The sequence below is a fragment of the Corapipo altera genome, unplaced genomic scaffold, assembly GCF_003945725.1.
Source record: "Corapipo altera isolate COAL_440 unplaced genomic scaffold, ASM394572v1 78, whole genome shotgun sequence".
Lineage (NCBI taxonomy): Eukaryota > Metazoa > Chordata > Aves > Passeriformes > Pipridae > Corapipo > Corapipo altera.
The window spans coordinates 8,559,962-8,582,724 of NW_020884904.1; the positions used below are offsets into that span (position 1 = coordinate 8,559,962).

General features: G+C 53.8%; 1 protein-coding gene across 4 annotated transcripts in view; it reads left to right on the top strand.

Annotated features, from left to right (window-relative positions):
* The window catches only part of DUSP8 (dual specificity phosphatase 8), a 46,270-nt gene extending 24,946 nt beyond the window's left edge, over positions 1 to 21,324 (top strand). For 3 of the 4 annotated variants that reach the window (XM_027651202.1, XM_027651200.1, XM_027651201.1), the window contains exons 4-7: positions 12,059 to 12,225; positions 13,747 to 13,906; positions 14,098 to 14,221; positions 14,607 to 21,324. In XM_027651202.1, the coding sequence (XP_027507003.1) occupies positions 12,059 to 12,225; positions 13,747 to 13,906; positions 14,098 to 14,221; positions 14,607 to 15,702 (1,547 nt within the window). In that variant the 3' untranslated portion in view covers positions 15,703 to 21,324. Of the gene's footprint in view, positions 1 to 4,027; positions 4,596 to 12,058; positions 12,226 to 13,746; positions 13,907 to 14,097; positions 14,222 to 14,606 lie in introns of those variants that run through there. The other variant, XM_027651203.1, reaches the window with a different exon arrangement.
* The last annotated feature ends 1,439 nt before the right edge of the window (positions 21,325 to 22,763 follow it).

A 22,763-nucleotide genomic window follows, 5' to 3' on the forward strand; every position in this document is an offset into this window, starting at 1 on the left:
CGACGCTTAGTTTGTCAGTCACAAGCTCTCTGGTGGGAGTGGGGAAGCAGGACCCAGCTGCACTGGCTATTTGATGGTCACCTTCCTCATTGCCCACTCTGGAAAGCATCACAGTTTCGTCTCTTGACTTTGGTGTGTGAGTGTGTCTACTGGGGACACAGCACGTGCAGAATGCACTAGCTGGTGGATTTTGTCCTCTGACTCCAGGAGAACCTCTGCTCAGTACATGGGCCTGAAGATGCACATGTATGTCAAGCATTAAGGCTATTTCAGGTACCCTCAGGCTGTAATATCCAAGAGCGCTGGTGGACTTGGCATGAATCCATCACATGTATCTGCAAGGTTTTCCTTTAAAGTCTAATTACTGTCTCTGAACCTCCAGCAAGCACTTCTGTCCACCTGTGGACGCCTCCATCCCATACCATACTGTGATGAACCAAAAGAAGCAGATCGTCAGCTGGCAGGAGTATGGATATGAATGAGGTGGGCACAGGGGTGGAATGAGACAGGAAAAAGTGCTCATGTGGGACTCTCAATTTCTTGCTTCTCCCAGATTTAGGAGTTTTGAAGAATGAGCTTTGCAAATAATGTGACTGGAGCTTCTGGTTATTCTTCATCTACAAACTGCCCACATGATAGTCAGGAATGGAAAAAGAGTAAGAAGGGGTGTGGAGGGGGTTACCCCCAGCTTTTCTTCAGGCTGTAGGTGGTAGAGTGCAGGGGGATTACCTATGGTGATGTTTTCCTTTTGACTGTCCAGAGAACTGGAGGTAGGACACTGATACCAGCCTAGTGGGAGAGGTGTTTTTTTAAAAATCAAATGATAACACAAAGGTTTGTGATTTTTACAATCCTGGAGCTTTAGGTAACTCTCCAAACCTCCCTCCCTCTCATGCGAAACATCCCTGGAGGAGTTGCTTTCTTTCCTACGGCAAAGCCATCTGGGACCACTTTAGCCTGGGCAGCAGTGTGTTTTCTTGCCCTCTAGCTCCCCTCTAGTGGGTGCTGGCATCCAACTTCAGACACCCAGCCCAGCAGGTGCCCTAGGGAGTGCTCCTAGTCTCCACAGTCCAAGGCATGGAGGCAGAGTAAGGTGCCCCCTTCTCACCCTCAACCACAACCAGGAGATGCCTGGGAGGTTTTCAGCCCCGGAGGGACCAGTGACTGCATCTCTGGGAAGGGTTAAGCCAGGTCATGTATGTGCAAGGCTGATTGTATTCCAGACCTATGCTCTAAACCTCCCTGTTTAGCAACGCTGTCGTCAGACAACTTGTTTTCCCGATTCTATAATTACCCTGAGGAGCTTCCCCTCCCCCTCTGGCCGCGTTTTTAACCATTGGACCCAGAAAAGGCAAGCAAAAGGGTCAAAGGCAGCGGGGGACAGAGGAGAAGGGGCTTAGGGAAGAGCAGCTCTCTGGATGCTATGACTTACAATACTGCCATGTAATTTCATTTCTCATTTCTGGAAAGTCGACAGAAGGAAGGCAACTTCTCCGGTAAGAGATCCTGATGGGCAGGAGTCACTGCCCAGTTACAGTTTCCTTCCTTTTGAGAAACCTGCCTCCCCTAATCCACCTACCCCTTTCCCTGGGCCTTCTCTGCATGCTTGCAAAAGGTCATCACTGGCAATTATTATAAGGTCCCAGTGCTGGGTGGGGAGAGGAACCACTGGCCGCTGCCCAGCTGGGCTCGTGACAGGCTATAGGTGCTGTCATGACAGGGTGTGTAGGTGCTGAACAGGGACTCATTCTGCTCTGTGCCCTTGCAGGCGGGTTACATGAGTCTCTCCAAGCCATTGCAGCCGATGTTTTTCCAGGGAGTGCTGTGGCAATGAGAGTGAAGTGGGGCCCACCAGACTGGGCATCTCTCCCTGGGTGAAGCACCTCTGTCTACTAAATAGGGGCTGGAGGCGGGATGGGTGACAGCCTGGCCAGGAGGAGCACCTGTGAAAAGGGGCCAAGGGGCAGCAGCTGATATGTGCAATGTACTCCTGCACTATCGACATTGCCTTTCATCTCTTTATGTGCCAGATGCCCCCTGCCCCAGAACTAGGTGCCAACCCCTATCCTGGCCCTGGCAAAGGGGTGAAGAAAATGGAGAAAGAGCAGGGAGGAGGAGGATACCTGGGGAATGGCAGCTGCAGGTGGCATCTCCATGTGGCTGGACTTCTGACTGGTGGAGGAAGAGGGTTGCTGACTACTTGTGCTCGCTTGTCTTTTGCTGAGGATCAGAGGGATGTGGGACACAGGTGAACCTTCTTCATTGAGGTCTACTTTGTGGTGTCATGCCCAGCTTCCTACCTGGGGCTACCAGTAGCCCTGAACTGAAAATTCAGTCCAAACACATCCTGAAGGAACCTGGCATTACCAAAAAAATTTGTGCCCAGTGCTCTTGCAAGCCTGAGGAAGCTGGGCAACCAGAGGGCAGCAAGGGAAGGCAAATGCAGAATTTTGCACTTCTGGGTCAGGGACAGGTTGAGAATTGCACCCCCTAATTCACCACGTGCTTCATGCAGCATCCCCTTCTTCTGGCACAGTGTGTCCAGCCAGCCACTGCCCCTGCATGACCTAGTGACTCCAGTAGAGTCGTTACGTCCACCCCAGTCGACCCCCAACCACAGCCACTGGAGTGGGTCACAGCTGAATCACCCACCAGCACAGGTAGAGCACTGCTGGCACAGTGGTGGTGGGATGTGGAGGCATCTCCATTGCTAAAAGACACTGGTCACCAGCATTATGTGCCCTCTCTTGTAGTGACAGGGGTGGCAAATATGGGGGACCACAGATACCCTGGAGACCTGCTGTGGTAACCACTTCCTGAGCATGGCTCATGGGGGAAGGCTGCTCCTCTCTCTTCCAGCCTAGTTGGAGCACGCTTTGAATTTTATCCAACCTCTGACCCACATCTGATAATAATCAAACCATATTTGTTACAACAACAAGGCTCGTTAGGAGGCTGGCTCCGCTCGGGATGGGGGGGAGGAGACAGCACTTAGTTAATGCCAATGACCTCATCTCATGTGATGTCATTCAAAGGAAAAACACTGAAGTCACTCACATATGGCTCAGCCTGGGGTTTTTCAGCCCATAAAGCTTCAGATTTTCAAAGGCACAATACATGCACCCCTCCCCTCCCTCCTCCACTTACTATAATCATGAATGATTTTCTGGAGGCCTGAGCTCAGACCAATAAACTCGTAAGGAGCTGTGTGGAGATGTATTAAGGAGTGATGTGCTTTGGAAGCAGAGGGACAAGTAATTTTCTCGCCCAGGACAAACGCAAAGAAGAAAACACATCAACCCCACACACTTCTGAAGCCGCTATTGATGGATAGACCCCAGTAGGACTAGGAAAGCCCATTCCTACATGTCCCCTCTTGCTGGAGTTTTGCGTGTGAGAAGGCTTTCAGAGAGGGTACATCTCCTCCAGACCAGGTCCTGCTTCACTGGGAACAGGCAGATAACTCCATCTGACACAGCCATGCACAGGTGTGAGCAGCCCAGTGCCAGCCTCTTTTCCTGCCAGCTGTTGGGACCCATTCATCTCCAGCTGTTTGAAACCACTCCAGGATGAGCATCCCTCCTGGGTGATGCTCTCAGTGGAGACATTAAGGGGAAAGATGAGCTGATGGTTAGAGACCTGCTGTCTGGTCCCCAGCTCTGCCCTGCAGCAGAGAACCCCAAAGAAGTTATTTAATCTTTTGTGGCTCAGTTTCCCTGTTGAGGCATTGCCCTTCTTGACGCTGGGGTTCAGAGTTAAACATCACCCAAGGGATGCCCGTTGTCCTGCCAGGAGCAGCCGTGGGGTGCCCTCACCGGACAAGGGGACAGCAGGGAGAAGGGATGGAGAGCGGTGCTGCATCCCCCCCCCCCCCTCATCGCGGGGGTTTCATCATGCACCGCCCTGGCAGGTGCTAAAATGAGGTGTGGGCACGAGCTTCCTCCCACCACATTCCTGTTCCCGTATTAACTGCGCGGGGCCAAACCCCGGCGTGGTGCAGCGATCCATCTCCTGCCGCGGCTGCTCGCTGCGGGGGGCTTTGGGCGGGCGAGAAAATCGCGGTTGCGCCTTTAAGCAGGGAGCGAAGCATATGTCAGCCCGGCGTTGTGCTGCGTGTCTGTGTGCTGAGTAAGGAATGCGGCCGCATGCCTGACCCGTTAGCTATGAGCGCGGTACGGGCGCGCAGCGAGCGCGGCGGCGGATGGGGCGGCTGCTCCCGGGCTGAGCTCACTCGTGCTGGAGCAGGCGGCGAAGAGGGGGGCGGACGGGGAGAGGGGGCTACGCCGGGTCCCCCTACCCCGCACGGGGTTTTTTTAATGCTTTTTATTTTTTCAGCCTGAAGGCTGAAGCCGGGGGGAGGCTGGCGTTGCTCTGCCGCAGGGGCGCTTTTTTGGTTTTTTTAGTATTTTGTTTGCCCGCCAGCTGTTGTTTGGCGACGGTGAGAGGTGTCCCCGCGAGCCGCAGCCCAGCTGCCTGGATGCCCGTGGATGTAATGATTGCTCCCTCCGAGGACCAGTTCTGGACAGACATGCGCGAGGGGCAGATGAAGCTGAAAATAAGGGTGCGGAGGATGAAGGAGAGCAGGGACAAGAGAGGTTTGTCAGCCGGCCTGGCGCCTTTCCTTCCGATGGGGACGGAGCGGGAAGCGAGGGCTGCGCCGCCGGAGCCCTGCTTTGCTCGGGGGCCGGAGATCGCCTTTGCCGAGCGGCCGGCGGGGAGCGGAGCGCGGTGCTGGCGGTACAAAGAGCGCGGGCGGCTGGCGAGCGGGGAGATGGACGCGAACGGGAAGCGTGCGGAGGGGCGCGGAGCGGACCGGTGGCCGGTCGCCAGCCAGGGGCGATGGGTGCAGCGCTGGCGGAGGCGGCTGGGCTGGCACAGGAGCTGCACAGAAGAGAGCAGCTCCTTCAGGCAGGTGAGCGGCTGCCTGCAGCGGGCAGGGGCATCTGCAGTGGGCCCGGCGTTAGGCAGCTTTCCCACCAGGTGCGGGAGCCGACGAGGGGGGACCTCTCCCTGAACCGTTCGCCGTACAGGCAAGCTTGGGGAGCGCGTGGATGGAGCGGAGAAGGGAAGGAGGAAAGCTGCGGGAGCCAGGGCAGGATCTGCCGCCAGCATCTCTGCTCCCTCGGGCGCCGGGTTGCGGGGGGGGGAGGGCACCGCGCCCCGGGCAGAGGGCAGTGCGCGGGGAAAGGACGGGCGAGGACGGCGGGGAGAAGAAGGAGCCATCGGCTCAGGGCGCTGCGCTGCTGCCCGCACCCAGGCAGCTGCCCGCCGGAGCCATTTCGCTCCACTAGCTCTGTGCTGCCTGCCCATCTTCGAGTGGTTTCTTGCAGAAGGGGGGCTTGCAGTGTTTCCACTCCCCAGTGCCAGGGCGAAGGGCAAGTGGAGGAAGGGGATATTAACTGGTGCATCCTAAAAACATGCTGAGCCTGGGATGACCTACATTACCGAAGGGTTGAATCAAGAAACTTCCCCTCCATCACCACTTAAAATGGGAGGCTGCTAAAAGTGCTTGACAGGTTTTTGTGGCGTGAAGCACATAACCCAGTGATGGTGTCATTAGTAATAAGTCACTCCTGGAAATGACACGTTTTTCTTTACTTAGAACCAGTGAGGCTGGTCCAAAGCAGGCACAGTCACCAGAGGAAAATCAAGCCCGACTCGAGGAGTGTATTCATGGTTGTGTGGGCGGAGGGCTTCCTTTCTGCTGCTTTTCCTTTTTTTAAGGATATTTTCCGCTCCTTTGGGAGAATGGGAGCGGGGTCTGGGACCAGCCTGCAAAGCATGGGGGGGCTGGCGCAGGTTGGGAGGCAGCAGTGCAGTCTAGTAGCAGATGGGCAGAGGCTGTTCGGGGTGACCGTTGGGGAAACAGGGAATGCATATGAATCCATAATAGGGCTGATTCATCGGCTTTCTCATCCCTACTGCCTGGAGAAAAAAGAAAAAGAAAAAAAAAGAGCCAGCAGTGGGGTGATGAAATTTGGTGCCAAATGAGGGAATGGTGAAACCTGGGCAGAGGAGTGGGGGGGCGGGGAGGGGGGAATAAGGGACTAGCTGAACACTGCACATGTCTCTCCAATGCACTGAGATGGATGGAAGTATAAGAGCATCAGCCAGGAGAGGGCAAGTTGGCCAGGCTGCAGAGCACCAGGATTTCACCAGGCATGTGGGAAGGATGACATGCAAGCAAATGGGCTGTGTCTGTATCAGGCATCACTGGCAGGGATAGGGAAAATCAAAGGGGACTACAGTGTCAAGAGGGAAACAGTGAGGATGGAGGCAGGGGGAATATTCAGAAACGTCCTAGGCAGCAGGAAATGCTGACAAAGCCCCAGAGCTTCCTGCAGCACAGTGAGTAAGGATGGCAGTAATCGGTGTTTCATCACGCCACCCAGCTTAGCTACCGGCACCAACAGGGTCCCACCCAGCACAAGAGCCAGAGAAATAGCGTTTTGAAAAGAGGGATTATCCCAGCAGCTCTGGGGGTTGGCGTGCAGTGTGCCTGACCCCTCCAGTTTCTGTCCATCAACCTGCCACAGAGATGCTCAATCAAACACTCAGGCTCATTGCCATAAGAAGGCTGAGCGTGATACAAATGAGGGCTGGGGTTTTGCACGTCCCCCCAGCTCTTGTCATTTGCTGTACCTCCATTCAGCAAGGTGGTTTAACACGGGGATGGATGTGTCAGGGTGCTGAGAGCAGCATGTGTTCTGAGGGCTGGGGTGATAAAGAGGGGGCATCCAGGCAGCATTTCGGCCACAAAGACAGCACAGCAGTGAGGGAGCCATGCTGGTGTGGCGGCTGCTCCAGCAGCAAGCCGAGGCGCGTGCTCACTTGCATGCCCCACTGCTCCTTGCCACGTGCCGCCCTGGCAGCAGCTCTCAGCCACCACAGGCATTTTAATGAGAGCTGGGCAGAGCCTGGCCTCTCTCAGCCCCCTCAGCCACCAGGAGTTTTAGCGGGGCAGAGGGTCTCCAGCACGTGCACAGGCGCAAAAAACCCGGTGGTGGAGCTGCGGTCTGCCACAGAAGCTCCAGCAGCTGCACAGGGAACCGGTCTCTGAACAGCTCTGGCTGCTGCTCTTTAACACTCATTATAGGAGCAATGAGGGTGGGCTGTAAACCACCTCTTTAATACCCCTGTCGGTCTCCTGCCAGCTCCCGGTGTGAGAGCTGGGAGTGAGGAGTGGGGTGCGGCAGCTGCTGGCCCAGAGAGGGTTTGCAGCTCCGGCTGTGCCTGTTCTCCTCCTCCTTGCTACCACAAACTGATGGCACAGCAGAGTGACATGTCACCTCTTCTTCCCTGTTTCTTGATGAGGAGCCTTTGAGCCCATGATGCACATGGGAGGCTGGCGAACAGGACATGCCCCTGCTGCTTGGTGTGTCTCTAGGGGGATATTTAGGAGACTTATGGGGCTGGGGGTGTTCAAGAGACATGTGACTCTCCTGAAGAGTAGTTTTGGGGTGAGGCAGGTGCCCTGGGCAGCCCTTTGGCAGCCTCTTGCCATCAGAGGGGCACAGTGTCAAGGCCAGAGCTGTTGGGTTGTTTCACAGGACTCTGAAGGAGGTAGTGAGTCCGTGGGGCTGGAGATGAATGGGCAGTCTACAACCATCAGAGCAAGACATGAGAGGGTTTTCAAACCCCATCTCCACTTTACACCTCCAACCTAGAAAGACGGCCTTGGTGCAGGGAGGGACATAGGCAGCTGCAGGGAGCTGGGATATCCTTGCTTCATGTGTCTCACACCTTCCTTTTATCCCCAGCAGCATCTTCCCTAACATCTCATGCAGCCTAATGGATTGCAAATCCCTAAAGCTGGGGCTTACCACCAGAAGGAAAACAATGCCACACCACATCCCTGTCTCTAGCCAGGACTTTGTCACCTTCCCTGCATCACCACTGCTGCCCAGCCTTGGCAGAGAAGGGAACAGCTCAACTTGCAAGTGATAGATTTTGCCTGAGATGTTGTCAGTGACCCAGCCATGAGTTAGATGTCCTCAGAGACCACCTGAAGGTGACAGCCAGAGCAGTGGAGGGGGGTCCCCAGGTGCATCAAGGTCCCAGCTCAGCAGTCCAACATCTCTGTCCTTCAGCCTTCTGATCTCCTTCCGTGTCTGTCAGCCCAGTGCCAGCACTGGGGCTTTTTGTTCATTTTGATTACAGCCATCTCAGGGCCATACGCACACAGTGGTGCAAAGAGAGACTGGCAAAGGGCATCCCCACTGTGCCATTTGCTGCTCAAGGGGAGAAGTCACAGGGCTTCCCAACAGTTGCAGCAGTGCTGGTACCACAGGAATCTTTTCAAAGATGCTACTGGCATCTTCCTCCTGGGCTAATGAATGGGCTCAGGAAGGATTCCCAGGCAGTCTGCCTTCCCTCCGCAGCATCTGTTCTCCCAGTAAATCCAGTTTCACTGGGAGATTATCATAGATGTTCAGCTGGAAAATGTGCAGAGGTGAGAGCCTGGTAAAGATGGGGATGGGGGAGAAGTTGTGGGGTTTTCCACACTCCTCAATATGACACAAGGGCCATGCAGAGCAGGGCTGGGGGCTGGCCCAGAGTTGTCTGTGCAGAGCACAGCAGGAGGTGGAAGGGTGGTCAGCACCCTGTGAGCGAAACCCAAGATGGGGGAGATACAAGCTTTCAGTTGTTGCACTCTTCTGGCACTAAGTTGCTACAACACCCCGTGCCTCAGTTTCCCTCTTTCCTCTAGCAGGTGACAGCACTCCCCTCCCTCTTGAAAACTGCATTTCTCTTAAGCCTCACCATGAGCTTGACATCACGCAAGGTTTTTGTCTCTGGGGGCATGTCTGAATGAACTCGTCAAAGCCTGGGGGATGATTTTCACCTCCTAGCCCTCACAGAACCTGCCTGATGCTGGTTCTTGACTCTTCCTTCCTCCATCCGAAGCAGGAGCAATGAATACATCCCCACTTCTGTTCTGGTTTCCTGCTCTTCTGGTTCCTACTTCTCCTCCTGGGCGCCCCTTTCTGCCTCGGGTAATTGGAGTGGGCAGGAAGACACTGTTTTTTCTAGGGAATGGTTTTGAGATCCCTCAGGAGTGCTGGAGTCATGAGTGGTTCACTGGGATGTGCTGCACGAGGACCAGCTCCTCCCTAGCAAACCCTCACCAGGCTGTAGGGGAGCATCAAGAAGAAACCAGAGATCCGCAAACACCCACTCCATGACAGATACAAATCCTTCCTGAGCTTAATTCCACACATGCCAAGAGAAAGGACACTCCTGGCACCAGCACTGTGAATAAAAAAGGAAAGGCTAGAAAGATCCAGTGCTACCTGGACTCCTCACCTCACTGGGCTCTGCTGCTCTCTCCCAGCAAAATCTGGGATCTATGGCCTGTGACAGAGTGGGGAAAGCCCATGTATCAGCTGGAGCCCAGCCAGGGACAAATGCTGCCTTTGGGATTGTTTTGAAGAGCTGCTTTGCTTTCTAAAAATGAAAGGCATGCTGGAGCAGCCAATGCAGGGTGGGGTGATGTTGGGATGGTGTCGGGTACCCGGCTCCATCTCTAGGGTTTCCCCCAAGCCCAGGCTGCCCTCAGCAGCTGCAAGTATGGGGGAAATGAGGACAGGCAGGCTGGGAGCATGCCCGGGCTCCTGGACGCAGGGTTGAGGCTTTGCTTAGGACAAGCAAGGTGAGCTGTGGGCATCATTTCAGGTGCTGGCATCCTGCGGTTGTGGCAGTCTGCCTGGGTAGGCACTGCAGCCGGGAGTGCTGCTGCACTCTCTTGCAGACATCCCTACCTGCTTCACACCCCCCTCAACTCCTGCCTGGACTTCCCCAGGCAGGGCTGGCAGAGGATCTGCAGCTGGGTGAGCGCTGGCAGAGATGGGCAAGGGGGAGAGAGCAGCATGCCCCGACCTGCTTGAACTATGAGATCACCTTAAAGAGTCATACAAACCCATACACTGCCCTGGGCAGCTCTTGATGAATGCAAGTGAGCACAGAGGCTGGAGACCTGTGGACCAGAGCAGGCACTGATACCTGGGGCTGCACTTGTGTACACTGTCCTCCCCAAAAATGTTCGTTCAGAAAAATTCCCATGTTGTTTTGCGCAAGCCCAGAGGTCAAATCTGTGCCCCACTCAAATCCAAGTGCTGCAGGCTTCCCTGGGGGGCAACTGAAGTAAACACTTCCCCAAGGCATCAGCAGTGTGTGCTCAAGCACAGGGCAAAGCAGGGAGGTCGCACGTGTCCACACAGAGCTCTGGCTAGTGATTGATGTGTCTTGGCAATGGGGACACAGCACAGGGATGAGCAGTAACCAGAGCTATGCTGCACCTGTGCTGGGCCTCCTGCTTTTTCTCTGATTTAATGTCCCAGTTGAGAGGTGATGTCATTTCAGAGAGAGCCAGAGAAAAGGAAGTGCTGGAAAAGATAAGGTACTTTAACTCTACCCATGCCGGCTTGACTGGGTTTTGAAGCCAGGAGCTGTGTTAGTTGCCAGCCAGGAAGACATAAGAGAGGGGAGGAGAGAGATTTGTTGAAGGACACCTTTCTCTTGGGCCACTGGGAGCTGACACCTGGAGGTGCTGAGATAGAGGATGATGGAGGACCTTGGATGTTCCCAGGTAGTGTGAGAATGATTTTGTGCAATGCTCTGGCTTCTCCATCACCCTCATCTCACAAACATGTCAGATGGGTTTTCTGCAGCACCAGTCATACCTCACCAGAGCCTGGGTGCCACAGCAGTAGGCAGAAAGGTGCTCCAGAAATGTTGCCAAGATGCTGGAGAAGGTAAATGGAGAATATGCCAAGGCTGCCCTGCTTTTAAAGGGGACAGAGACTGTCTCATTAAAAGGTCTTGTCTAGCAGTGGAGATGGGACACAGCTTCCCATGGTGCTGAGTCCAGAGACTTGGACTTTCAAAAGGATGTTGTGGGGGCATCCTGGTCCTTCTGACGGTCAAAGGCGGTCAAGCCCCCAAGTCCTCTCTGCCCTTTGGGTGATGTCAGGCTGCATCTGCTCATTCACATGACTGGGAAAACCTCAAGGGAGGCTTGAGGCAGATATGACTCAAAGTCCCCTCCGTTGCATGAAGCTGCCACCCAAATGTCCTCAGCTGGAAGGGAGTGAGGTTAGGCCACTGCTAGCCAGACCTGGCTCTACTCTGGATCTACGGGATCAGTGAGTGAGAGCAAATCAGAATCACCACTGCTCTTATGCAACCGTGCAGGACATGTGACAGCACTGGGGGTTTTCCAGCTCCCCAAGCTGCCCACCATGCAGGCTTGCTGCCCTGCTTAAGTGCTCTTTCCTCTTGAGCTGGCGACTGCCTTTCAGACTTTTGACCATGCCAGTCAGCTACCATAACAGTAGCTCTGGCTGCCACATGCCACCTACTGCAACCTCAGCTGGGGGTTTTCTCTCAGCACTGGGCTTCAAGATGCTCAAGCTGGATGTGACTGCCCAGCAGCTTGGTGGAGTAAACTGGGTGCTGCTTGCTGTCACATTAAGTAAGGTCAGAGCATGAAAAACAGCAGTGGCCTGCAGGTACTGTGATGCCTGTGGTTCAACATGGTAGAAATCATGGGCTCAGCAGGGCAGGGCAGAGAGGGCATCTCTCAGAAACCACAGTGTGCAAGTGTAGCTAATGGAGCAAGGTTTGGGCTGACCTCCCCAACCCAGGGAGCTTTGCACCTTGGTGGGCTTGTTTGTCATCACCCTGCCCTGATGGATTTTGCTATTAAAAAGTGACCCTGGCTGTCCTCAGAATAATAGGCAGACAAGAAAAGGACTTTCTCTTCTTGTTATTTGTCTGAATGGAGTTGCAAAGAGCCAACTTCATTGGAGAGGGTGAGCGATGCTATGTGCAGGAAAAATCAAAACTGGATCTCCATTCCTTTCTCCATGTGTATGTCACAGTCATCACAATGTGTCTGCACTGATTAGCAGTGGCTGCTGGCTTTTTGCTCCTCAAGGCTCTGTTCTCAGTGCAGCGGGGTTATCACCACTTTGTGTCCAGCCTGGGTCTCGGGGTGCCAGGTACTGATGATCTCAGCCTTGCTGTAATGAGCTCAGTGTCCCCATTTTCTCTGCAGGAGGTTTTGCCACCTTCTCGTCCTGCTTCCCGGGGCTCTGCGAAGGGAAGCCAGCTGCCATTCTGCCGATGAGCATCTCCCAGCCATGCTTGCCTGTGGCCAACGTCGGCCCCACACGTATCCTGCCACATCTCTACCTGGGCTCCCAGAAGGACGTCCTAAACAAGGTACAGCTCTGTCAAAGGGACACGTCTGCCCTGTCCCATCTGGGACCTCAGCCATGCAGAGGGGTGAAGGTATTAAAGACTCCTCTCCTGCCTAGTGGGAAGCCCACGTGTGGTCAGTTGGAGCCTACTGTGAGGCTGAAGGAAGGGAGTGCAGAGCATGGCAGAACTGAGGAGGGTGGTCACAGGAAGAGTCGTCTTACACTGATGAGCTCTGGGGTGATCAAACTCTTCCCAAATGCCTGTAGCAAACTCAGAGGCAGGAGGAGCATGTCCAGGAAAAAAACTGGGCTTGGAGGGAGAGTTACCGCAGCTGGAGGGAGATGTGGGACAGGAGCCAGCTTTGCACCCACCCACCTTACCAGCCAGGCTGCCAGATAACACCAATTTCAGCAATCCTGTGATCCCCTTGGGAGCCAGAGGGAGCAGGAGCAAGCTGGGGTATTCAGCCAAAGCAGCGTGGGGATGGGCATCTCTGGCCAGGGACACGGGCTTATTCAGGAGGCCCAAAAATGAGCAAAGTTTTGCTGTGATGAGAGAGGAGAAAAGAGGAACAATGCCCTTTTAAAGGTGTTGGAAGGGCTGTGTTATGATGTCATGCCAGGGAAGGAATTTTGTTTAAAGGAAAAAATAATGATGAGAAGAAAGAAAGATGAATTGCTGTTAAATTGCTTCCAGGCATCTGCCTGGGCCATGGGCATGAGGGAGCCAGCCAGGCGTCCTCACCCAGGGCAGGCAAGTAGGGAGAGGGACCACAACACCAGAGGGGTGTTGGAGGCAGAAAGGAGGGAGAGAGAAATTATATACAGGGAGTAGAAGAAAATGAAAGAGAAAAATGCCAAGAATGTAAGCCTGGAAGCTCGACTGGCTCCATCGAGCCTGCTGGGGCGGGCAGGAACCAGCCAATGGAGAGCCAGGGCCAAAATCCTGGTGCCGAAATCCTGAGGAACCAATGCCAGGCAGGGATATTGATGTTTTCCTTCCCTTCCCACCTCTTTGGAGGGCTTTGTTTATCTTTTGGAATTATGTTTTCTACCATCCCCACAATGTGGCCATGTGCTGGAGAAGAGAGAAGCATTGCCCATGCATGGTCTCTGCACCTGACCTTGCTCTGTTACCTGTGGATAGAGCATCTTCTGGCCACTTTGGTTAACGTAGGGTGCTACCAATGATTAACTCCACTCTGTTGGTGAGATGTCTTCTCTCTCCCTCAGCTGATACTTTCACAGCCTTCAGCCAGAGATTTTGCTAATTTCCATTCTTGTATTTTCCTATTCCTCTCATACTGGGGTTCTTGGTTTTTCCCCTCTGAAACCCCCTTCCAGGTGTCTTTGGCCCTGCTTACTTTTACTTGGACCAAAATAAAGATCTGCTGAGGTTCAAACCTGTGTCATCTAAATTGACACAATCTTCTCAGCTGGTCTCTGCTGTATTATCATCAACTAGGCCAAGGCAGCAGTAGGAGACCCATGGGATGGGTCTGACTGAACTCAGCTGATCACTTGATGGCTTGTTTCCCACCAGGATTTGATGACGCAGAACGGGATAAGCTATGTCCTAAACGCCAGCAACTCCTGTCCCAAGCCAGACTTCATCTGTGATAGTCACTTCATGCGCATTCCTGTCAATGACAACTACTGTGAGAAGCTGCTTCCCTGGCTGGACAAGTCCATTGAATTCATTGGTGAGCTTTTCTTACAATGGTTGCAGACCCTCTGGTTCTCAGCCTTCACAGCCTGAACTCTTATCCTGTCCTCCATGGTCTTCCTCCCAGCAACCGTTGTCCTTTCACACAACGGGGCTGAGGGTTGGGGAGGGAGGATAGAGTCATTTTGCTCACCGTCTCTGTTCTCTGTTTCCTCTACCATGCTCCAGACAAAGCCAAGGTGTCCAGCTGCCAGGTGATTGTGCACTGCTTGGCTGGGATCTCCCGGTCAGCCACCATCGCCATTGCCTACATCATGAAGACCATGGGTATGTCATCAGACGATGCTTACAGGTGAGTTTTCCCCTGAGGGCAGGGCGGTTATGCCGGTATGCTTCGCTCCAGGGAAGGAAAGCAGGCTGACCCCAGAAGGACAGGGTCAGGGCTCCTTCAACCTCCATCTTGCCTTGGCTGGGTCCCAGTAAAAACCAAACCAAACCTCCTCTCATAAAATGCACGTAACAAGGAATGGTGGGGAGCGGTAGAAGGGGGTGGGGAGGCAGTCCCAGCTCTGATCCTGGGGCATCCCGAGGCCCCATGGTTCCCCAAGACCTCTTTCTTTGGAGAGTCTGGTCAGAAGGTTCTGGACAATGCCTTTTCTCCCCAAAGAGGCTGAGAGAGTAGGGGTGACCTACTGAATGACCAAGCACCAACTGGGGCTGTCTGTGGTTCTCGGCAGGTTTGTTAAGGACCGTCGCCCGTCCATCTCGCCCAACTTCAACTTCCTGGGCCAGCTCCTGGAGTACGAAAGGAGCCTGAAGCTCCTGAAGGCCCTGAAGACAAAGGGTGACCGGGGCGAGGGGGATGCCCAGCAGGACCCAGCAGAGGTGGCTGAGGGCAGCCGGCATCCCCTAACACCTACCTCAGAGAAGGCCGAGGACATGCCGAGAAGCACCAGCTCGGTGTCCCCCCACAGTGACCCTGAGCGGCAGGGTGGGACCCCAAAGGTCCTGTCGCCCACCACCCTGCAGCAGGGGCTCAATGGCTTGCACCTCTCCTCCGAGCGCATCCAGGACACCAACCGCCTGAAACGCTCCTTCTCCCTGGACATCAAGTCTGCCTACTCCCCCAGCCTGCGGCAGGACCCCCCTGGACCCCCTGGACCTGGGGAAGCCCCCAAACTCTGCAAGCTGGACAGCCCCTCGGGCCCTGGCAGTCTCAGCCCCTTCTCCCCAGGGGCAGAGAGCCCTGACCGGCCAGCAGGGCCTGAGCTCCTGCTGGAGGCCAAGGTGAGGCAGCGGCGGAAGCATCGGCACCCAGCAGGCTCGCCAGCCCACGGGCTCAGCCTCAACGTTGGCGGGACCTGTGCCACACGCAAGAGCCCCGGCGCTGAGGACGGGCTGCCACCACGGCTCGGCCAGCCGCCCACCACACCCGGCACCACCACCGCCACTGCTGCATGGAGTGGGGTGCACCTGGAGTCCCCCAGCACTCCCTCTGGCGAGGCTGGCTGGTACTTTGGCAAGGACTCTGGTGGTGCTGGCGGGAGCGGCGGGAGCCTGTTTCCCAGCTCTGGCCCGTATCCACCGCCGTTCGGCTGCGGTGGGGTGGCGGGCGGCTGTGAGATCAGACTGAGGGACAAGGCGCGGGCCGAGCCGCGGGACGGGCGGCACAGCTGGCATGAGGAGGCCGGCGCTGAGAAGCAATTCAAGCGGAGGAGCTGCCAGATGGAATTCGAGGAGACCATGTCCGAGGGCAGGGCTCGTGAAGAGCTGGGCAAAATCAGCAAACAGTCCAGCTTTTCAGGCAGCATGGAGATCATCGAGGTGTCCTGACACTCACCTGGGGCGCCTGGAGAGATGGGTTGGGGACAGGGCGGGGGGATATTTAAGCTGGGGGGACAGGGGAGGGGGGTGGTGGGGTGGGGGTGTATTTATACTTGCGCGTGCATTTTCGGGAGCGCAAGCGCTGAAACCGAAGCAAAGGTGGATGAGTCTTTCCGAAGTCAGGAAACATAATGGCGGATGCTTAGTGTCCCTCCTGCACTCACCTCGGTCCTTCCCTCCCATCCACAGGGGGTCCCAGCACTCGGAGACCTGCACTCAAAGTTTGGGCATAAAACTCAAGTGGGAAGAGACAGGGGTGGCAATTTTGGCTGTGGGGATGGGGCACAGCATTTGGAGGGGGGACCAGAACTGCCCCTTCCTGGCGACCTGGTGCACTAAGCATGCTCCCCTGTGTTTCTCTGGCTAAGTATCCTAAAAATGCTGCACTGAAGCAGCCCTATACATATATAAATATATATTATATATAATATAAAGAAAAAAAACCCGAAAACACACACACGAAAGAAAAGGTAAATGGTTTTACTGCGATTTTTATTGATACGTAAATAATATTTCAATTTTTTTGTTTTGTTTTTAATTTATTGAAGCTGTTCATTCTGGCAATGATTTGCAGACAATGTGGGGCGGTACTTTCAGCTCTATTTTTACTGTGTATGGTATTTAAATCTGAAATACGAGTTTCTAAGCAATATCTGAGGCCTGCGGCTCCTTCTATAGTTCATATCCAAGACATAGATTTCCCCCCTTCCCTCTGGGCACACCAACAAGGGGACAGGAGACTCTTTTGGACACTTTTTCTAGAAATGAACAAGTAAACAAGCAGACCATAAAACCTTCTTACAACACAAACTGAGCCAGAAAACTCTTCTGGAAGCTGCTGCCTCTTCTTCAGACCTTGGTCTCTGTTTGCTTCTCCTCATCTCCATCTATTACTGCCATCCCAGGGATCATCCCATCCCATGCATTGTCCCCATCCTGGTCGTCACTCCATCCCAGCCATGCCCTGCTCCCCTCCCCTCCCTTGGGCTGCCCATCCTCACTGGAGTGGGCGAGGAGGGAGTCACCTGAAATGGATGGAAGGCTGCAAGGTGTCATTTCCAGCTGCCTGGGGAAGGCATTGGAAGGTGCCACAGTGGAGGCAGGGAGGCTGGTGGTAGTTGGGATTTCTTGTTGGGAGGTGTGTTGCCTGCCTGCTCCAGCCCCTCAGCTCCCCCTTGCCTCAGCCACCTTACTTGGGAGCTAGGGGCACTGCTTTCCCTTTGGAAGCACTGGTTTTTCAGGCTTTCCTGAATCCTTTGTTTCACATCTGAGAAACTCAAGGGGGGGTGTGTTTGCAGGCGCTGGGGCTCCTCCAGTCCTGTTCCCCTCCAGGCTGGCTCCCCTCTTTCCAGCAGATGATATGCTGTCCAGACACGAAGCTCTGCAAGCACATGGCGGGGCACAACTGACTTATTTTCAGAGGTGGTTGGCTGCTTCCTCCCATCTGGTGGGAGACCAGGCTCCTGCCCCCAAACCCCAACGTCAGGATTGCTGAGAAACTGCTTTCTGAAGCTGGAGGCACTGAGCTGCCTCCACTGCAAAGCACATCTTTCCCTGTGGCTGTCTTTGCTTTCTCCCTTCTCGCACTAGTTTGCAAAGCTAATACCTCAGGGGTCTGTGTTTGTGCATGTCTGTGTCCTGTGTCATCCTTGGAGTGTTGGTTTGTTTTCTTTTCTGGGTCCACATGGTCTCTCTCCCTTTCCCTTGTTCCTCCTCGTGTCATTCGTTTCTATCTTTAAATCAAACTACCCGTGACAAAACCAAATGATCTCAGGTTTAAAACTGAACACAAAGCAGAGGCGTGAGAAGCTGCAATCATGCAAGGAGGGGCTGCTCACTTCAGCTCATTGCTTCCTCAACCACCTCTGTGTTTGCAGTTGAGGCAAGTCTCCCTGGAGACTCCTCGCTCTCTTTGGGCCGGCTTTAGTTTTTCTGGTTTTCCGTGGAGCTGTTTGGTGAGAAGCTGGGGACCCCCACGTGCTCCTGCCTGGTTCCCCAAGGTGTGATGGGGAGGGATGGGGGTGGCTGGAGAGCCAGGGACCACCTGCCTCTCTCCCCACATCACTTTTGATGAGGGTGAGAGATCTCAGTCAGTCCTCAAAAGCCTACCACCACCCATCTTTGCCTCCAACAACCACCTCAAACCTGCTCAGTGTTGCCAACCTGAACATTGCTCCCTTCTGATTATGAAAGGGTGATGACACTATTTTCTGGGCTCCCTTTTTAGATTTCAAAAGGCATTTGGGTCCATCCCATGAGTCAGGCAACTATTTCAGGAGCTCCTCTTGCACCAGGGTCTCCTAAGTAGGCATTGATGTCAAGTCCAAGGAGGGAGGGTTAAAAGGCTTCATCCTCCTGGTAGCCCACCCACCAGGCACAGTGTTAGTGTCACCTGCCTCCTGGCCCCTCTTCCCCTTCTGCTGCCTCAGTGACAACATCTCTTCCCCAGCATGCCAGTGGTCATTGTCTGCTGATCTCTGCTCCATAGGACTCAGTTCCTGCCATTCTGTAGCCCTCCAGGGTTGGTGCCAGCATGGACTAACTGAGCTCAGGTCAGGCAAGTTGCTGGCAGGAGCTGGCTGGGTGTAACTTTGAGCAATGCGAGGGGGCTAAATGTCTTCCCAAGGGATTTAACAGAAAGAGGACAGCAGGACAGCACAGCCAGGTGGGGACATGAGACAAGTTCTCAGGTGATTCATCCTGTTAGCTGACACTGTGTTACAAGCTCAAAAAAGCGGATGGAGCAAGTCAGGAAGGAGAGGGTGCATGTTGTAAATGAGACCCTGAATATCTGCAAGGAGGTAGATATGTGGTTTGCTTTTTGTCATCTCCACTCTGCCATCACCTGGATGCTCCTCAGACATGCTTGAGGTGTTAGGCACTATGGACTCCTCTCTCCTCTGAAACCAGAACAAAGATAAGTATATTTTAAGATTCGTAGATCATGAATGCCAATAGACATTAATGATTCACCTCTGTAGCCTTATTTTGATGTACTTTGCATTCATCCCTCTCCTTTACATTGGGCATGTGCACTAGAAGCCCTCACATATACAATATTTGAAATCTATATCCAGAAAATAAGCCTTGATGGAGCAGCCCTGCCTGAGTGTCTCCTGCCAGCGCTGAACCAAAGCCATCAGGGTCACCAAGTGGCTTGCAATTAATTTAAATTATTTTTTTAGATCAAACACTGTCTTAGACCACTTTGTCCATGAATCAGAGAGCTGTGAGTTGTCATGAGGATGGATGTGCTGGCTGGTAATCCTCCCCATCGTCTGTCAGCCAAGTCTTTTTATAGGCTCTCACAGCCAGATGACCCAACCCAAAGCCTCACTGGAACCAAACATCACCTTTCCATGCTGATCTGATGAGAGTGCATTCATTTGTAGGGATCTACAGTGGCAAAGTGTGAGCAGGGGAGAGGAAAGGTTGCTGCTTTCAAGGGAGGAACCAGCAAAGCTGTTGAGTGTCCAACAGCAGAGGCAATGAGTGGATGAGCTTTCCACGACACAAAAGATTGAGCAAACTACAGCTCTCCTTTGGACTAGAAAGGACATTGCACCTTTCCTTCCAGCCTATCCCCAGGGCTGAGCATCCCAGACACCTTCCCAGCTGCCTTTTGCAGGGGCTGAGCGAAGCTGGCAGAAGGGCAGTGATGAGGTTGGCAACACTGAGCCAGAGGCTTGGGTCAGAGCAGGCTCGTCCCTGGCCTCAGCAGCAGCAGCATCCCCAGCCCCTGCTGCTTTCCCAGCCCTTCTATTTGTCTGCTTGTTTCTTTGGACATCCATCCCCTTTACATCTGCCCCTTAGGAGACAATGCCCCCCAGAATCCCCTTTTGCTGTCCCCTTTACCCTTCCATCCTTAATACTAATGATAATAAGCTATCAGTGTTGTCATTGCAATCTATGAATGATAGATTTGAGTATTTATGATTATTATTATTATTATGATTATTATGGTTATGATTCTGTACCTTTTTGCTTCTTACTCTTTGTATGTTGCTCTTTGTTTCTCTGTTGTGAATAAAAGCAAGGCCCCATCACACCTTCTCTCTGCTCCCCACAGCCCAGCTGTGGCTGCACTCTGCACAGCTCCTGACTGCCCCAAGCCTCAAAAGGCAAACCTTTGTCAGAGGAGCTGGAGGAAGGTGCTTCCTAAGGATATTAAGGCACCCAAACCTGGAGCAGATCTATTCTCTTAATTCTTCCCTTCCCTTCCTGCAGCTCCTCTCCCCCATACAGGTGCCTGCTCATTGATGCAAGAGGCGGGAACCTACTGGCGTAAACAACAGAAAATTAAATAGCAAAAGCTTAAAGGTTTTGTTTCAGCTTTAAGGGGCATTGGCCAGGCATCCAGATCATGGAGGCAGCTCCCTCCAGGTTGTGGGTCATCTCACCTTCTTCAACTGGCTGCATCTACAGGCTGCACTTTCACCCACAGGGGTTTCTTGCTCTGGTATCACAGGTGACTTGCAAAGCCGCCCTGCTCAGCCGAGCCCGGGCACGGCCACGCTGCTTTACCCAAGTGTCCTGGGCTTTCTTGGCTTGAGTGTCCTCCTCGTGCCAGTCAGCTCCCCTGCCCAGGGACAGTACAGCCTGGGGAGGACATGTGGCCAGTGCTAGAGCAAGCTCAGTGGCAGAGCAGCAGGTAGACATGTGAGTGGCGTCTGGTACCTGGAGGGATTTCAGAAAGGGATGGCTCCCAACATGGGACTTGATACGGCTTTTATCCAATGCTGATAAATTGGGGTGTCATAAGCAGACAGAGTCTGGTGCTGGTTTTTTGCACCCATTGCTTGTGCTCCTTGTACAACCCAGAGGTTTCCAGGTGGCTGTAAGGTGGAGGAGGAGACACTAGGGGAAGGGAAGAGGAACCCTCTCTGCACTGTGGTACAAAACACTCTCTGTACTGCGCCAGCCCCATGAAAAGTCATTTTAATTTGTGGGGTTTAACTCTGGCCTTCTCCAAGTGGCCCAGGCACAGTTTCTTGTCTCTGTCATGACTTTGCTTTGTCGTGGGTTGGGGTCCTTCTCATCACGCTGTGCTGAACACATTTCCAAGGTTGCTCTGAGACCACAATGGAGAGGAGAGAGCTCAGGTCTCACCCCTCTCTCAGGGGACCCTGGTAGACCCCTCTTGGGGTCCTGGTCCAGCATCACCCTTCCTACCTCACCTGCCTTTGGGGCAGCCATGGACAGGGAGGGAGCAGGCAGGTTCAGACCGTGCCGGGACTGAGCCTCGTCTCCCACCCTCATCCCTGCAGGATCAGACCCTTCTTCAGCAAGCACAACACAGAGAGGGGTCTGCACGCACCCTGGTGTACCAGGGGGACTCCCAAGCAGGGAAGAGAGGGTCTGGCCATCAGCCCCACCATGCTCCCTTCCTCGCTGTCCGTTCGGCCAGCGCCGGCATCGGACCCGGGGAGACACCCTGCCCCTGCCTCGTCTTTATTTATTTATTACCAGAGGCTGTAAACAGCAGTGCTTTTCTACCCTCTACTTTCTTTTCCTTTCTTTTGTATTTTGGAACAACGTGTTGTAATAAATACCCAAATAGGTGTTTTAACAGCTGGTGTCAGCCTTGGTTTATGGGGGTCAGACTTTCTCAGGATGGGGCTGGAGAATCCTCTTTGGGGATCTGGGGAGGGAGATGGACCTTTAGCTGCACTGATGAGGGCCAGAGCTGGTGGAGAGCTAGACACAGAGCCAGGCCTGGACACAACCAGACCTGTACCTATGTGTAGGGCCCAGCAGCTGAAAGCTGCAGCTGGACTAATTCAAAGCAGAAGTAAGACTCATGGCTGAGAGAGTAGGGGCATAAAAATTAATTGGGGCATTCATGGGCTCTCAGACTGCAAACGGCCACTCTAGGGACTTCTGAGGGTCCAGTGTGGCTCTGAAGCTGTAGGCAGGTACCTGAGCATCCCCATTCTAGTGGAAAGGGCTGGCCAAGTCCTGCTCTGGATGGGTATACATGAGTGTAGGGAATGGTACAGAATCAGGGAATGCTGAGCTAAAGAGCAAAAAGGCATGGAGTGTTTGCATTGAAATTATTCTTGTTATTACTACTATTACCATTATTGTTATTATTTTTCTTCCCAGCTATGTTCTGTTCCCCCCTTCCTCCTGACACGATGGCAGCGTGTAGCTGCATGTTTGCTGCGCACTGCAGCTAAACCGTGTAAACATTCCCCAACCCCCCATGGCCAAGTGAGCCATCCTGGCCAACCAGCAGCCCCATTTTGGCTGTCCTCAAGCGGAAGCTGGTGGAGGCACTTCCCCACTCCCCCCTGCAGCAGGTTTTCTTTGGAGGGAGGAGAAGGTGTGAGCAGGCTCCCTGCAGTTCTGGCTCCAGAAAGCCTCAGCACTTATTGACTCAGACGCAGAAGGGACATCCATCCCCACAGCTGCTTTCCACAGGCTGGGCTAAATCCTCTGGTCTTTTATAAATCCACTCTCCTCATCCAGCTGCAATTGCTGAGTCTTTTGTAAAACCTCTTGAAACTACTGCCATCAGCTGCTGCTGGAGAAGAAATGACAGCGCCCAGTGTGAAGCTGCAGCCTCCTGTGTGACTGACACCATCGGCAGCTTCAGAGAGGCTGTTTGCATGTCCTCCTCTCTCAACTACTTGTTGCCATGCATGACATGGGAAGGGACAATTATTTATTACAGAAACATTAGCACTGCTCCCATCTCCCTCCCCATTTATGTGCTCCTGGCTTAGTTTTTCCAAACCTGCTGCCCTGAGGAAGATGCTGCAGCTGAGTCCCCAGAGCTGACATCTTGGGCAGCTACTTCCACAGGTACAACTCAATCCCCTCGTGTTCTAGAGAGAAATCCCCTCTGGGCCAGGGGACTGGCAGTAGCACCCATGTGGGAGGGAACACGGTTGAAGCTGCAGGGTACCTGCTTTTAACTGGGGCTGGGGCTACAAGTGTGCAGAGGCTCTGTCCCCTGGCAGAGTCATCCCTGGGTGTGCAGCTGGCATGGCTTCCTCCCCCTGCGC